We start from the raw sequence: 16,651 nt of genomic DNA, 5'->3' as shown, positions 1-16,651 counted from the left end.
CGGAAAACCTTGTGTTCACAATCAAGTACAAAATGTAACTATTACCATATGGGTGTTTACTTCCTAAAGACCCCAAAACCTAAATAGATTTACCAAAGCTGCATGCCAGTGTCTGTGACATAGTCATGCCCGCCCCCCCGAGGGCATAAGCACATACAGATACCAGCATCACTTTTCCTTTCAGAGGACTGAACCTGACAGGAGAGCCATAGCCAGATAAGTATTTGTTACTTCTACCTGTGTATATTACTCGCGATTGTGTATTACACTATTAAATTAAATCGTTTGTTGACATTGTATTAGTTTACTAATTACACATCATTTTTGCACACAGCCTGTTGTTTGTTATAGTCCGATGCCAGTAGCTCGTGTCGCCCTTTCCCAGACTTGTGCTCTCCTTACAGGCTGCTTAGCTCTGGCTGGAGTTAAAAATAAAAAATGTGTTTTTGGAAAGGCTTTTATTATTATTTGAACTGTAATTGTGTGATTACTGTTTTCTGTGAGAAAGTCTTTCTGCAGAAACACGAGCACAGCTGCTGGGCTGAGCAGCTCTGCTTTGACGACATCCCTGTATATTGCTTCTTGCAGTAACACAAACCGAGCAGACTTGTAGGTCACTGACCCGCTCCGTTCCCGACCCGGTATCGGTACCAAACAGAAAACAAGGTTACCACACCAGTACCGTACCAAGCATGCCGTATCAAACCAGCGCTTAGGCACTGTACTGGTACTGAACTGACCAGTACCATCCCGGTTCAAACTACCGTACCGTACCGACCCGGTCGCTTAAGCACCTAACCGTCACCATCCCCATACCGCTCGGTTGCATCTCAGAACCATACAGTTACGACTCGGTGCAAAATCACCAAACTGGTTCAGACCGCTGTACCATCCCTGGTCCAGTACCAGAGGACTTGGTTGGGGTCTTGACATGTTTTGTTACATTTACTGTACAGCGCCATTGCTGCTTGACCAGACTGAGGCAGCACTTATACACTACTCTTGCTTGCATTATGCCTGGGTTTTATCCCTGTGACTTATGCAAGGCCAGTCTTCCAGTTGAGCATAAGCTCAGTAGTTGCTCTTCCTGCCTGGGGCCAGAGCAAGTCAAACAGGCACTCACTGATCGCAGCTTTTGTGAGTTTTGTACGAGTTTCTCTAGGTGCATGCTACAGAAACGTGTGTCTCACAGCTCTGCAGAGAGATCTATGACCATTCCACTTGGACAGGGCTCTCCCCCATCTTCTGGTAAAGACATGGCTGTGTCCTCTCCAGGTTCAGTGTCCAGGGAGAGTTTGAGAACTGCCCAGGGAAAGATCCCATGTAGGAAGCTGTTATTACAGTCTTCCTCATCATCCTCTGTCTCAGGGAAGTGCTTGCTGAGCTGCTGCGTGACCACACTGCTCCGCCTTCTCCCCCAACGCCCCCCCTTGGAGCAACAAGGGGCTATAAGCACAGACTGGCAGCAGGGTGATATGCTGTCCATGCAAAAGTGGGGCTATTTCCAAGGTACACCCTCTCCACTTGATGGAAGGATTCTTCTCCAGGTACATCCTGGTGCCAAAGTGGTAGGGTGACCTCAGACGAATCCTTGACATCAGACAGGTCACCCTGTATCTGGTGGACGGAGGTTCAAAATATTAATCATGCAACAGCTGTTGCTGTCAATTAGACCGGGCGACCACGTGGACCTCAAGGCTGGTGAAAATCAGGCAGAACAGACAGTCAGGACTGCCTATGAGTGAGGCAACTTGCCCCTCCAGAAAAGCTGACTGCCCGTTCCACCAGGAGCATGGCAACTTCGTGGGCTTTATTCCAGGATGCATTTGTCAAGGACATTTGCAGTGCAGTGATGTGGGCTACTCCCCATACTTTTACAAGGTTCTATAGACAATGTCATGAATCTACAAAACCCTGGCTTTGGAACTAGAGCACTGAGGGCGGCTTCAGGGTTGACCCTTACAACATAACATAGTGGTGAGTTTCTCCATCAATTTTTTAGCCCTAGCTACTTGTTAGTGGGGTTCCGTATGGTAAAGCTCAAGGTAGCCTTCGGCTTAGCCTTGTAGATATTCCAGTTGTTATGCAATATTGTCCTTGCAAAGGCTTTGGTACACTCACCCATATCGTAATGGTTAAATTTCCTACTTGAAAGGGAACGTTAGGTTATTATCATAACCCTGGTTCCTTGAAATAGAAATGTAACCATTAACCTTCAAGGGTCACCCTGAATCACACTGATGATGCGGCTGACAACTGGGAACGCAATAAGATAAAGCATGCCAAAAGGAAGCTTTCAAAAGTGTTGATTCCAAATATGATTCCAAATATGATGTTAGTAACTTACAGAACACATTTCACAAGTGGTTTCTTTTCATACATAGTGCCCGTACCTTTGAGTTCTGTCAGTCGCTAAGTGTAACAGGCTTTACAACTGTCAATTAGATTAGTCAATTGCATTACCAACTACTGAATGAAATGATTGATTAGGTCATTTTCAACAGTTATCATTTACCAAATACACTAAAATACTAAAACCTCACTTACTGTACCACTTTAAAGATTGCTAGTTATGTATGCCTTGCTGAAATACTTCCCTGGCAGTCTGCAAGGCATTAGGTTTCAGTAAATTACATCACTTTTGGAAAAAAACATCTGAATCCTAAATAATCTTGTCAAGAAGCTTGTCTGCCTTACATTATATTCCTCAGCATACCTTGGAAAATGTACTCTTGAACAAGCCAACCCCTCTCCACATTTAAATCCATTACATTAATTGGTAAACCAGCAGTGAAGATGCGAATGGCAGTTCCACAGACACTCAGTTCAGCTTCCTAATGGATTGTTCTTAAGCAGACTTGCCTTAGTGACTGATGCTAGTCTCAGAATACGGCATATTGTATGCGTGCATTATGAAATCCTATGTCTTTTGTAGGTCATGAAATCAGCCTTATTGTGACTCATAGTGACACTTACAATAGCAGCATGCACACATCCTGTAAAAAAAAATGAATACATGAAATACAGTACAGCTGTAGTCCTGAAGTGCTATTCCAATACAGGGTTAATAGGAATAATTCGATTACTATGTGTTTTAGAAATTATGAGCACCACTCCTGTAAAATTACATAGCACTTTCATGATCCATTTGCTAAGCTTTACCAAGGCTAACAATCATGGTTTTTATCTTTACGTATTAGTCAGTGATTCATCACGCTTACATGATGCTTTTTTTATTTTCTCTATACTCTGCTACAATGGGTATTCTCTATTATAAGTGTTTTCATGTTGTAAGGGGAAACGGACCAAAGAAATAAAAGAAAACATTTTCTGGATAATCTTTTATCTCGGTATTTGGTCACCGTTTTAAAAGCTGGTTTCAGCTTCTCAGCCTATTTCATGTAAGGAAGCTGTCCATCGCTACCCCCTACCCCCCATTTCCCTTGGAGCAACAAAGGGCTATAAGCACAGACAGGCAGCAGGATGATATGCTGTCCATCACCGCCTCTGAGGAGGTGGGCGAAGCAGAGCTGCCTTTCCCCTCCGGGCAGGTAGATTCAGACAGTGTATTACCTGCACCACAGACATATGGGTGCAATTCAGGCACGGTCCCCCTCCATTTCAGGGACTGACTACAACATTAGTCACAGTTTCAAGAGACGCTGCGGTACTGTCTCACGAGGTGACAGCTCTGCTGCAAAAGTGGGGCTTTTGCACAGTACACCCTCTCCACTTGATGGAAGGGTTCTACTCCAGGTACTTCCTGGTTTTCCAAGCGGTAGGGTGGCCTCAGACCAATCCTTGTCACCCTGTATCTGGTGGACGGAGATTCAAAATATTCACCATGCATCAGCTGTTGCAGTCAATCAGGCCGGGCGCCCACGTGGACTTCAAGGCAGGTGAAAATCAGGAAGAACAGACAGTGAGGACTGCCTATGAGCGAGCCAACTTGCCCCTCCAGAAAAGCTAACTGCCCGTTCCACCAGGAGCATGGCAACTTCTCTGGCTTTATTCCAGGGTGCATCTGTCAAGGACATTTGCAGTGCAGTGGTGTGGGCTACTCCCCATACCTTTACAAGGTTCTATAGACTGAATGTCATGAATCCACAAAACCCCAGTTTTGGAACTAGAGCATTGAGGGTGGCTTCAGGGTTGACCCTTACAACATATTAAAAAATAAGAACCGCTTCAGCAAGTAGATATTTATTTTGCTTTGTGTTACTATATAATAACAGTATGATATTAATGCTTTGTTTTTAATTGTTTTGTATATTTCTGTTTGTGATGTGCAGTAGGAAATAAAATGAACAGTAATTCTAAGTGCCTATGAATATTGCACTTAAGGCTTATGCAGTTAGACAGCAAAGATGGGGAGCCAACTCCAGGACCATGATATATCCGAATCTGCAGTATAGCGAGGGGCGATATAACAAGGGGTGGGTGTAGTTAGATTTCTATTTCAGGGAACCAGGGTTAGGATAATAACCTCACAATCAGTTCCTTATAAAGACCAGCTCACCAAGTGTAGCACGGTGGGCGCGACAAGGCAACCCCGCACACCACAACCGAGTGTCTTAAACACAATGCAAAAGAACTGGGCTCTTTTTGCATTTTTTTTTTTTTTTTAGCTTTTAACCTCATCTCACCTCACCAACAGGGGACAGAATCCATAATGGCAGTGTATCGCAAAACACTGCCCATTCCACAAGCAGATCACTTTCTGTCAGTCCTGTCGGAAGACTTCCCTCTATTAGAAACAGCTCTCGAAGACCTTTTTACAAAGTCCATTTGTTGGTCGTGATAGAGGAATTCCACTGAATATTAAACCAGTTAGTTAATGCCTAAAACAAAGCACATAAAATTGTTAACCCATTTAAGGATTTTTTTAAATGTCTCAGCTCAGACCTGTGGTTTACACTGTATATCTTTTTTTTTAAATTTTTTTTTTAACAAGATTCATACAGTTTGAGTCAGTGATATTGGCTATTTTTTCTTTAATTAAATGTTACTGGTTATTGAGACAAGGTGTCTGAATGCTGTACTTAGCTAATTGCTTAATGGAGTTTTCTTTGTATGGCTGCTCCAGCTCAAAGAGAGGATTAAGCACTGGATAGAGGCTGCTGATTAATCCCAGTGGGAAATCCCCAGTACCTAACTCAGCAGCGGTGTGGAGCAAATTCAGTACACAAACCTCAGAAACTGGGAAGAGACAAATCACATCAAAAGAGCCCCCTGCAATAACAACACTCAGATCCTGAAAACATATGTTACTACACAAAGAATAATAAATAATAATAATGTTCTCTCGGTACCCCATGGGGTATAGGGTATATATATATATATATATATATATATATATATATATATATAATATATATATATATATATATAAAAATGAATCTGTCCTTATAAATTCTGGCATGGGAGTGGTTAAAACCACATCACTTGACCAAAAACATATCTAACTATTGCCCCCGTGACTCTGCTTACAGTCAATAGTTTGTTTACAAACTCCCTCAAATTACATCATCACGCTGAGAGTGCTCCCTCCCTTCACACATCAAAGCAAAATGGCAGACAACAGAAAATGAATTACAAAATATACTACAAAACAAAGATGCTGCAAACACTAAAATCATCATAAATTGCTTTCAGTGTTTTCTGACTTCCTAAAATTCAAACAAATCCAACTCGATGATGTAAATAACTGACAGCACAGAGAGCTAAGTATAGTTCTCATCAAAACTTTATAGATAATTCTATAGATAATGCAGCAGTTCCAAATTGATTTAAGATACAACTTAGCGTAAACATAAAGACTAATGAAGCTGAAAGATTAAATGTAAATCAGTTATTGAAAGAGACTTTGTTTAATGAAATGCAGGAAAGTTTGTCAAGTTTGTCATTTTCACATATTTCAAACCTAAAATGTTATTAGATCTTAATCTAAGTCCTAATAATAGATAAAGATAACCTGATTAAACAAATTACACCAAAACAGGATACTTTTTCAACATTTATTTATCCACAAATAATTCAGCATTCAATGTCCATGTGTGAAAAAGTATGTGAACCTTTAGATTCAGTAACTGGTGGCACCCCCTTGAGCAGCAATGACTTCAACTAAGCGTTTCCTGTAACTGTTGGTCAGTCTCTCACATCGGTTTTGAGGAATTTTGGCCCATTCCTCCTTACAGAACTGCTTCAGCTCGCTTCAGGTCCTGCCACAACATCTCAGTGGGGTTTAGGTCCGGACTTTGACTAGGCCATTCTAAAACGTGGAATTTATTCTTCTGCAGCCATTCTTTTGTAGATCTGCTTGTATGTTTAGTATCATTGTCTTGCTGCATGACCCACTTTCGGTTCAGCTTCAGCTCACAGATCCTCTAGAATCTTCTGATACAATGCAGAATTCATGGTTGTGTCAATGATGGCAAGCCGTCCAAGTCCTGAGGCAGCAAAATAGCCCCAAACCATCACACTCCCACCACTGTTGGGATGAGGTTCTTCTGTTCTAACACAGTGTTTGGTTTTGGCCAAACATAACGTTTCTCATTGAGGCCAAAAAGTTCTACCTTTGACTCTTCTGACCAGAGAACATTGTTCCAGAGGTCTTGTGGATCATCTCTGTGCTCTTTGGCGAACTTCAGATGGGCAGCAATGTTCTTTTTAGAGAGCAGTGGTTTCCATCTGGCTAACCTTCCATGAACACCATTCTTGTTTAGTCTTTTTCTGATTTAGTCATGAACACTCACATTAGCCAAGGCGAGAGTGGCCTGCAGATCCTTGGATGTTACTCTGGGGTTCTTTGGGGTTGTGACTTCCTTGATGATTTTCCGGTTTGTTCTTGGAGAACAAACAAACTCACTTTTCCACATACCCTGAATCTTAATTACTCATTGTTTGTCTAATTCATACATCATTTTGTTTCAAAAGACATGGAATTGGTTAATATAAACTCTATTGAATATTTAAGAAAAGATAAAACTATGGAATTTTCATAATTATCATTGGGGTTCACAAACTTTTTCTCGGCGCTATAAATTGACATCATCAAGACGAATTAGATAAAAAAATAATGAAATAGAGATAGTTATAAATTACATAAATTGCATGTTCTCTCGATCAGAGATTTGACAGTTACTGCGTAAAGTAGAAAACCTTGAGAACAAAAGACTAGAACATTTGCACAACAAAAAGTTAATGAAATTACAGAAATTAATAGATCAACCAGGTGTGCAGAACAGAGCCTCTGCATATGGTGCATGTATCTGTGGGTGTCTGTGATGGAAATTGTGTTTAAATTGTGTTTAATTGAGTGATTTAAGTGTGATTGGAAAAGTGTGGAATCTGGCCAGGTGGTAATGGAATGATTGGTTGCCAATTACCCCTGGTCACGCTATAAAAGAACAAAGGAATGAATGTTTGGTGAGGGTTGAGCTGGAGGGTGAGGGTGAGGGTACAAAGTGTGTAAGTGTGGAACACGGGATTGCTGTGTTTGGGTGTTGTACTTGTGCTGATGTGTTTAGAAGGGTTTTGTTCAAACTGTTATTTTGTTCCTGTGTTTTGTGTTTATTAAAAGTGCGCAGAAAGCAATGAACTACAGTTCATGTGTCTGGGTTGCCATTTCTGCCGCTGGCCAGCCTTGCCCGCCAGTCATGTTACCACAATGTAAATATATATGTACACAAAGGTTTGAAAGGAGGTATAACTGCAGTATACAAAAAGGTAAAAAAAAAAATAGTGGATGGATGTACACAATGATTTACTTTAGACTGATTTTTTGTACACTGCAGTTAAACCTCTGTTCAAACCTATGTGTATGTATATGATAAGCTATCATACTTTGCAATTTCAGCCTTGCTTTTTCTGCTGAATGTCTGGAACTTTGTGTGCCTGCCCTGGCTGTAATGCATTTCAACATCATTCTCTTCCTTTGACATAGTCTATTCCTGTCATTTTACCCAATAATCCCTGAGAAAAAAGAAAAAAGAGATACAAAAAGAACCTGATTTTGAAGGACGTGCAAAGGCACTCAGCCACTGTCTGCATGTCTTTGAGAAAGCGTTCTGATGCAGCATCACACCTCCATCCCACCAGTCAGCCAGCTCTAAAACTGAACAGGGCTGCAAGGAAAATGAGTTGTTGCTTGAGGTAAATGATGTTCAAATAAATAAAAATAAAACATGTGTAGAAAGAAGAGGTTTGGAATCGCTGATCTGTCCGTTGGTGAGGGAGTCTCAGTCTTGCACTTTGACCTTGATTTAAGGGGAGTCATCCATTCTGAGATCAGACCGGTTAGTTTTAACCAACATCATCCAGCTGACAGATTTGCAGCAGCTCAAGCAAGAATGGATGAGCATATCTGCAACAGTGCTCGGAATGAATCTGGAATTTATCTCTGGATCAAACCAGCTTCCCAGCCCTCCCAGAACAGTCCCATAGCCTGATCATGTGCTGTATCCTCACCACCACTAACAAGGTCCCTCTTTCCAATGCTGCACTCAAGCACAGTAACAAAGCATATGACTCATACTGGGAGAAACATTCAAACAAACAATGCAACAAAGTATTTTAAAACAAAACAGGATTATACTTGTGTTTCCCACAGGTATCAAGCTTACAGTATCAAACAAAAAGAAACTTCAACCCTAGTGAAGTTAGTCCCTGTGCCATTAGAGGGTTTCTGCCCTTTGTTTTCAAAGGGAATAGGCGGGGGTACAGGATTTAATTTCACTCCTTTGACAATTCTCTAATACAGGGTAAAATTATACTCTACATTTTATCAGGTAATTAAAAATAAAATAGTCAAATATTCTTCTGAACCGAAATAATCTGGGTTAGTATTGACACAACAAATTTGACATACATTTCTTACAAATAAATTTACAAGCAAGGATGCTTTTTTATTTTATATATATATATATATATATATTATATATATATAGATTATATAATATATATATATATATATAATATATACGTATAGGTTACGGACAAGTCCCAATAAGCAACAGAGTTGTTATGTATGCAGGATTCCCACATGCTTTTGCCTGCTTATATTAACTGTTTAGACTTCCAGTGGTCACTGTTTAGTCTAGTGTCCGAACACCTATGAAACTTGGAAGGTAGCAACAGTAGACAGTAATGAGTTTGCTGCATGTACTTTACACTGTCCTCAATACATTTGTGTTGGAATGTTAGCCTGGGTGTTCCGTATCCGCTCTCAGCTGTGACCCCTATAATAAAGGATGTCAAACTCACCTCGTCCCCATTTTTTAGTGTTTGATTGCTGCCTTGGTACATATTTTTTCCCCAGCATTACCATGAACTGCGACTTTTGGACCAAGTATAAAACAATACAAAAACACAGCACCACGTGGCAACAAAGTCAAGCTTTGAGGAACAACTTTAAAACAGCTGCAGCAGTTATCCTTGTTCTGCCTTCATTTCACAATCAGATACAAACACCATCTGCTTGTTCATGTGAAGCCAATGTGACGCAGATGACACTTCTGTCCTGATTATTTTGTGAAGTGTCCCTCAAGTGATTCGGCAAACATGCTCGTTGGCTCATAAAGGCGCTGCACTTTTTAAAACTCACAGCACATCGCCATATGTTTTTCAACAAAACGTGTTGGATCACAGCAGGAGTTGAAGGGTAACTTTGAATGCCCATGGTTTCAAGTCTCAATGGGCTGAATGGGTTGCTTTGTGGTTGGCTTCCTTTTTTCAGTTCAGAATTCAAATAATAAAGGGTGGACTGGTAAACAAAAACCCTATTTGGCAGAGAAACGAGATGCTGGCTTCTGTTCATCGCAGCTGTTAAAACATGAACACGCGATAACAGTAAAAACAGATTGGTATGCCGTTCGACTTTCATTACGAAATCCTTTATGTATTAAAACACGTCACGTCAGAAAAGACACCTTCTACTGACGCTGTCACAGCAATGTCATATTTTATTCAAAATGAAAACAGTTCAAAAATAAAATGTTGAATGCTGTCCTCTTCACACTGGGTCCCCTGCAAACTGTATCAGTTAAGCTCCTTTGAGTTATTCCAGTTTGCTTGCTGTTCACTCTTATGTCTTGTTTCCACTGCCCGAGCTGGCCGGCCCAGAGGAAACAACTCCACAAGCGATGGAGGCTGATGGGGCTATTTTTTTTTTATGTGCTTTACACTACTGTAGACAGCATAATACAAACCCAGGTCGCTGATCCAAAAAGAAGATGTGTTGATTGTTCTACTTCAGAAGACACGAAGCACATGTGTGGTAAGCAACATGTTTGTTTGTGTATTTGTTCATTTATGTTCACATAATGCATAATGTACCACAGGTTGAAAACAAACCCAGATTATCACTAGTGCTAGATTTGCATGGTTAATACACACAGCTGTAGGGCAGTGAGCCTTACTGTTTGCATTAGTTAAAATAAAAATGTAGTGTCACTACCTCTCTGGAATGCTGCTGGTCTTGCACCCATTGTGACCCAGATGAGGCGGCAGCTCTTTCCAGTCTGTCTTGGCACCTAGGAGAGATGGCAGGTGCATCTGGTGGCTGTGGAGACGATGAGTCGACAGATCTTCTGCAGAAGTAAAAACAATAAATAATGAGATTACAGACCACATGGAGTACAAAATAACTACAATGCCTTTTTTTTTAAATGCATAGCTTTTTTTTTTACTTTGTTTAATGAGTTATTAAAGGCAGTAACTTCTCCTGCAAATGATTACTCGCACTACAATAAATGGCACATGTGTGAGACAAATTAGTTATTAAAAAAGCAGTATTTTAAGTAATACATATTACTCAGCTTTACAGTAAATTACAATTTATGAATGATATGTAACCTTACCTGTTGCTTGGCATACGGGATCTTGTTCGTCTTCCACACTGAGGTCTCCATGGAGCTGTTGTACAAAAGACCATGCAGACTGTTCACAGGACGACAGCCTAAAACACTGTCCATTTGTTCAAAAAATGGGAAGGTTTTTCGGCTGTTCCCACTCCGGTTGTTAATGTCTTTAATTTTTTTGTACTTAGTCCGAAGTTTTTTTATCTTCTCAGGGAACTGCACCGGTTTCTGTGAAATGCATGCTCTGCAAGATTTTTTCATATACTCAGATATTTCTTACCGCACCCATTAGCTGTTTTTGTATGTTGACATCACTCCATGCTGCTAATAAAACCTTCATTTCTTCATGATCCCACACGCCACCTGACATTCTATCTTCCGACATTGCTGATGTGCGTCTCTATTTCCTGTCGCTCTACAAATTCAAGCACACGCCTCCACTGCTGAAAATGACGTGGGCAGGTTGGCAGGTCTGGTATACAGCAAAGTGAGCCAGAAAAGCTGGACACGTTCGGCCGTGGAAACACCCAATTTTACTAGCCCGGCCGACCACGGCCACCAGTGGAAACAAGGCATGTAGGTTACAGTTAGTTAAAGGTTTTAGTGGGGATATTTCCCATTTTTTTCACCCCCCAATTCAATGGTATCACATTGGTATTAACTGATATACTCTGAAAATACATTGAAGAATCATAATACCATCCGAGTACCAGCATTCAGCAGCATCAGGACCGAAAGCATTGCTGGCAGTGATGTTGTTTGCTAATGGTACTAGTTTAATGGCATTGCCACCAGTATTTAAAAAACTAAAATTCTGTTAAATCCCTGTGACTAGGCTGGCTTTGTGGTGGATGATGTCACACCAAGAAGGAAATCCAGAACAAAGTGTTGTGAGTAACACGCAGCTGTGCAGATTTAATTATCAATAAAAAGATTTAGCAAAACACAAACACTAAACAAAATGGCGCAGTGATCAAAACAAACAGACAAACAAAACAGACACGAAACAAAACCAAACAACATTACCGTGCTGGTGCTTCCAGCACGAGTAGCAATTGTTATCTTTTAGTTGAATTATTATTACCTCCTCTTTCTACTCCAGTTCTCCACTATGAACACCCAACCTTGTGTGTGTGAAACACTGGATCTTTTATGCAGCTGTACCAAGACTCGGTTGCTAATCAAACATTCAATCTGAATCTCAGCACATCTGCACATGAACTAATTTGTGCACTCCCCGTTCTCACATACTAATACACATTTTATCTGCACATGAAGTGATTGTGCAATCCCTGTGCCTAAATACAACTATATATTTTAAACCCACACTCTGTGCACCAATACAAACATACATACATATAATAGAAAACATAAAACATAAAACACAAAATCCGCACAAGGGCAGGGCAGCCTGCCACAACCCCAACGTGTTTTTTTTTTTTAATCTATCACGCATGTACAGTATCTAAATACCTAACTTCAAGACACATTTTTGTGGTGGAAATCATTTGATACAGGATAAAGAGGATACTGAAGAGGTGATAACCTAGACAGGAAACAAATTGACTTGATATAAGCTATTTTTAGCCTTTGAAGAAAAATGAATGCCACATCTGTGCCTATTATTCCATTGGAAAAGCATCTCCATGACTTTAAAATGTACAGTTCTGATGAATCAATATTCACAAAGGGATTCAAATGAGTAAGTACTGAATGTGTCACAATTAGGTGTTTACTGAATATTAATTATTTTTGCATGATGATGTTTTAATTGCTGATACTTATTTTAAGTAACACGCTGCGTTTTCCTTAAAACAGAATTCCATTCAAACTTACACAGCTGCGTTGGTAAGATCTTGCACTGTTCCGATCATTAAAATAAACACAACTCTATCTCGATAATCAATCAGGTGGAAGACTACAGCAGCTGTTATGTGGATGAAGGAGACTAATATTTTTAAGCAAGTGAAAAGGCCAATCAAGTGGCTATTGCAATAGGTGCTGAAAACTACCACACAAGTTGATATACCAAGTATGTCATTAAAATACATCCTTGCCATAGATGGAAATTCAAAGAGACCTATCAGTATGTGTACAGTGTACAAGCGTACGGACATAGAGACACCCCCATATATCCGGAGATTTTAATAATCTAAAACAACGTTAATATCAGTTTCATCACAATTAGACACGCGGATATATGGAACAGTATGACATAAGTACATACAGACGTACAATCGCCTCCACTATATTGAGTCCTTGTGAGGGATAAAGGCAAATCCTTATTAAATGGCAGGTAAAAGCAAGGCATGTCTAAGACTGCAGTTATACAGGATGATCCCTGTGATGAATACACTTGAAGAAAAAGCTTACTTGACTCAGTTTATAAGTTTTACCTTATAATCTCTGTGCAAGGCTTCTTTATCCTTGCCACGGCATTCCAAGTACTTCAATCCACCACATATCCGCCCAAACTGGTGATCCGCCATGATCAAGCTCTTCAGCAACATTAGCTTATTATTGAACAGGAAAGATTAGTTCCGATATTATAGATGCTACAGTTTTACACTGTGTTGTATTGCTCCGTGCGCTGCCATTGCTGGTGGTGTCATATGAGCTGTTCGGTGTGTGATCTGAGGGTGTATTATCTTAAACTTCCGTCTGGATCTCTTGCCTGTCACTCAGCAGCAAATGCATGCATCCACACGACAGACAGCTACTCTGTCACAAGCATTAATACCCTATATCTTTCTAAACAAACGATTTAGGGGAGCTCCCTAACAAAAGCTGAATCTCAAAACAATAATTGTGTAAATACAGTCCCTGGCTCAACTCACACCACCTACCCCTGCGGCTGGCCGGTCGCCTGCAGGTCGGCCTGTACGCAATTCAGAACTGTGTGGTCCTTCGGCGCTGTAAGTTCTGTATACGGCTGCACGGCGGGCTTGCAGACTGGTAAAAAGCGGGTGGCTGACGGCGCTCGTTTCGGAGGACTAGAGTGCTCTTCTCTTAGGGGTTGCAGTGGTCAGCCAGGTTGAATAATAATTGGACATTCCAAATTGGGAGAAAGTTGGAAAAATAAAAATAATTGTTCAAAAATTAATTTTGAAAAGTCTTTTCCTGAAAACGTGAGAAGTATGCATAAATGCATAACCTATCAAATAAATGGATTCAAATAGCAGTATCTTTAATTTAAAAAAAAAAAAAAAAAAAAAAAAAAAAAAAAAACAGATTCAATATCAAAGGTTAGAAAAACGAACCCTTGGTGTCTATCTCAAACGGGAGTTTTAACCCTGTCAGTCAGATCGTTGCAGCACACTGTAGCATATTTCGTTTAACTTTACGGCGGCATGAGCGCGGTGTTTGTATTCTTAAACTGTGCGAATCATACATTAACTGCTGGAAATTTAATGACGTCATTCTTTTTTAATTACATTTTTACAGCAATGGTACTAGTAATAATAATAATAATAATAATAATCTAATAATAAATAATATAAATATATTATACATATAATAAATATTAATAATTATATTTGCTGTAAACGACATCTAAAAACTCTTTAAAAGTTTGTCCAAGGTAGATTTTACAACGCTTAAGTATTTATTATTTTTTCAATGTCATCGGAGTCAATTATATCGTTTGACATGTACATAGAAGGATTTATAAAATTTAAGTGTACACATACTAATTATTAATAATAATTTCTTTATTTGATCGTTTAGCTCACCACCGCTTAGAATTTCTTAATTGAATATACATGTAATTTATTAAATTTAATGACTGAACACATATATATATAGATATATATATATATATATATATATATATATATATAATATATATATATATATATATATATTTACTGAGCTTGTCTGAAATATAAGAAGCAGCCACAAAGCTTACCTGCAGCACAGCACAGCGCGCTACTCTTTCAGCACACCTGAGCTGCACAAGATAGCCTTGACCCGCCACCTTAAAGACAGCTCGGCAGGAGCAGAACGCCTCACACAGACCTCGCCTTACGCTGGCTCTGATTGGCAAGGCCAATGCATCTTCATTTTTATTGGTCGGGTTTCTTCCATGGAACCGCCCCTCCATCCCTCCACCTTTACGTTGCTAGTCCTGTGCCTTCATTGGAAATCTGCGTTTCTTCGGGCTGGGAGCTTGAAGCGCTAATTCAAACGAGCGCTCTGTTTTTATTCTTGTATGAAATCGTACGTAAACTAAAAAACAAAGAATAAAAACCCGACGCTTTAGTTCCAGCGCTTGCGCGCTCCCGTAACATTCCCCATTAAGTAAAATACAGGTTTGTTTTTTTTTTCGCGGCGAAAGGAGGTGTAAGTAGGGTACATCTGATCGAAAAGACTCCGAGAGAAGAGGAAAGCACTCCCCTCGTTTGTTTGGGATTTCATATTCCATTTGGGAACAATCTTCTTTCCAGCACACTGGTCTTACTGGAAAACGGATCACCAGATTGCTTCACGTTAAACTTTTTCAAGGTTTTAATTTAAAGAGAAAGACTTTTTTTTTTTTTTTTTTTTTTGGAATCGATACAGATAATACAAGGAAAAAATGCCGGATCAGATTACTGTGTCGGAATTTGTGTCTGAAACGAATGAAGATTACAAAGCACCCACCGCCTCTAACTTCACCACCAGGATGTCTCAATGCAGGAATACCGTGGCCGCTCTGGAGGAGGTAAATCCCTGACTTGTGCATTATTCAGCAAGCAGCCTTGTCATTTCATATACAGTGGCAGCACAAATTAGTGAAGGGGATCGTATACCTGGGTCAGTACGTAGACCAACAAAGCGGTGCTGACGTTGGAAAACGTGCAGTTCTGACAGCGCCAGTACACACCAGCTAGTCTGTAGCAGAACTGATTAACAGTATTTTCTCAAGATGTGTTACCAGTTTTTTTTGTTTGTTTGTTTTTTTTTTGTTTGTTTTTTTTTAACTGGCACAACAATGAGCAGAGTGGCCTGCTTGGGAAAATATTTTAAATATTACTCTAGCAATCGCGGGCTCCCAGCGTAAACACAAGAGCGCAAATGCGTTTTAAGCGTTATGTTGTAGCAATGGCAGTATAGCCTAGTTTTTAATACAATTATACGTCTATTTACCATTGTTGTAACGTGCTCAAAACTGGTCCACAAAAAACTAACATTGTACAAGGTTCGTTGTAAAATGACTATTTTAGTAATATTAATAGTTTGCAATTGAATATAATGCACTTGTTACATTGTATTTTTAACGGGCACATGGAACACCCCACAACCAAATCTGCGAGTGTTGTAAGAAAGTGGTAAAATGTATATCGTATTTAAGTGTTTTCAGTAAACCTATTTTTAACCTTAGGGGTTAATTATTATAATGGCTTTCATTTCAAGATCAAATGTATGGTAAACGCGACCCCAAAAAGATCGATTGGTCGATCCCACCTTTTGCTCCATAATATGCTTTCTTACAATGGTTTATGATGCAAAGAAACGAGAGGCGCTTCCTGTTTGCAAAGCCAAGGATTTCTGAAACGACTACAGTAATCTGCTAGCGCGTGTGCTGCTAGCTATATCCTAGGGAGATGAACCTCGCCCTGTCAGGTGATATAAATGGAATTCCTCACTTGGTAAACTGGAGGTAAATAATCCTGCTATTCACTAATGCCTGACCTTCAGATCACACTGAAATTGCGACAGCCCGGCTTTGCCTTGTTTTTGTTACCGAGTCCAGCAGATTGAACTGTGTTCCCGCTGCAGAAATGACCGATACCAAAGCTTACCGTTTGCTG

At 40.0% G+C, this 16,651-nt stretch overlaps 1 protein-coding gene across 7 annotated transcripts in view; it reads left to right on the top strand.

The window, feature by feature from the left end:
- Positions 1-14,982: 14,982 nt before the first annotated feature.
- The window catches only part of LOC121317540 (arf-GAP with SH3 domain, ANK repeat and PH domain-containing protein 2-like), a 73,081-nt gene continuing 71,412 nt past the window's right edge, over positions 14,983-16,651 (top strand). For 6 of the 7 annotated variants that reach the window (XM_041253581.1, XM_041253580.1, XM_041253577.1 and 3 more), the window contains exon 1: positions 14,984-15,561. In XM_041253581.1, coding sequence (XP_041109515.1) covers positions 15,436-15,561 — 126 coding nt within the window. In that variant the 5' untranslated portion in view covers positions 14,984-15,435. Of the gene's footprint in view, positions 15,562-16,651 lie in introns of all 7 variants that reach the window. The other variant, XM_041253575.1, reaches the window with a different exon arrangement.

The sequence above is a fragment of the Polyodon spathula genome, chromosome 6 (assembly GCF_017654505.1).
Source record: "Polyodon spathula isolate WHYD16114869_AA chromosome 6, ASM1765450v1, whole genome shotgun sequence".
Classification (NCBI taxonomy): Eukaryota; Metazoa; Chordata; class Actinopteri; order Acipenseriformes; family Polyodontidae; genus Polyodon; species Polyodon spathula.
The sequence above is the reverse complement of the archived record's forward strand: the minus strand, read 5'-3'. Positions and strand labels throughout refer to the sequence as shown.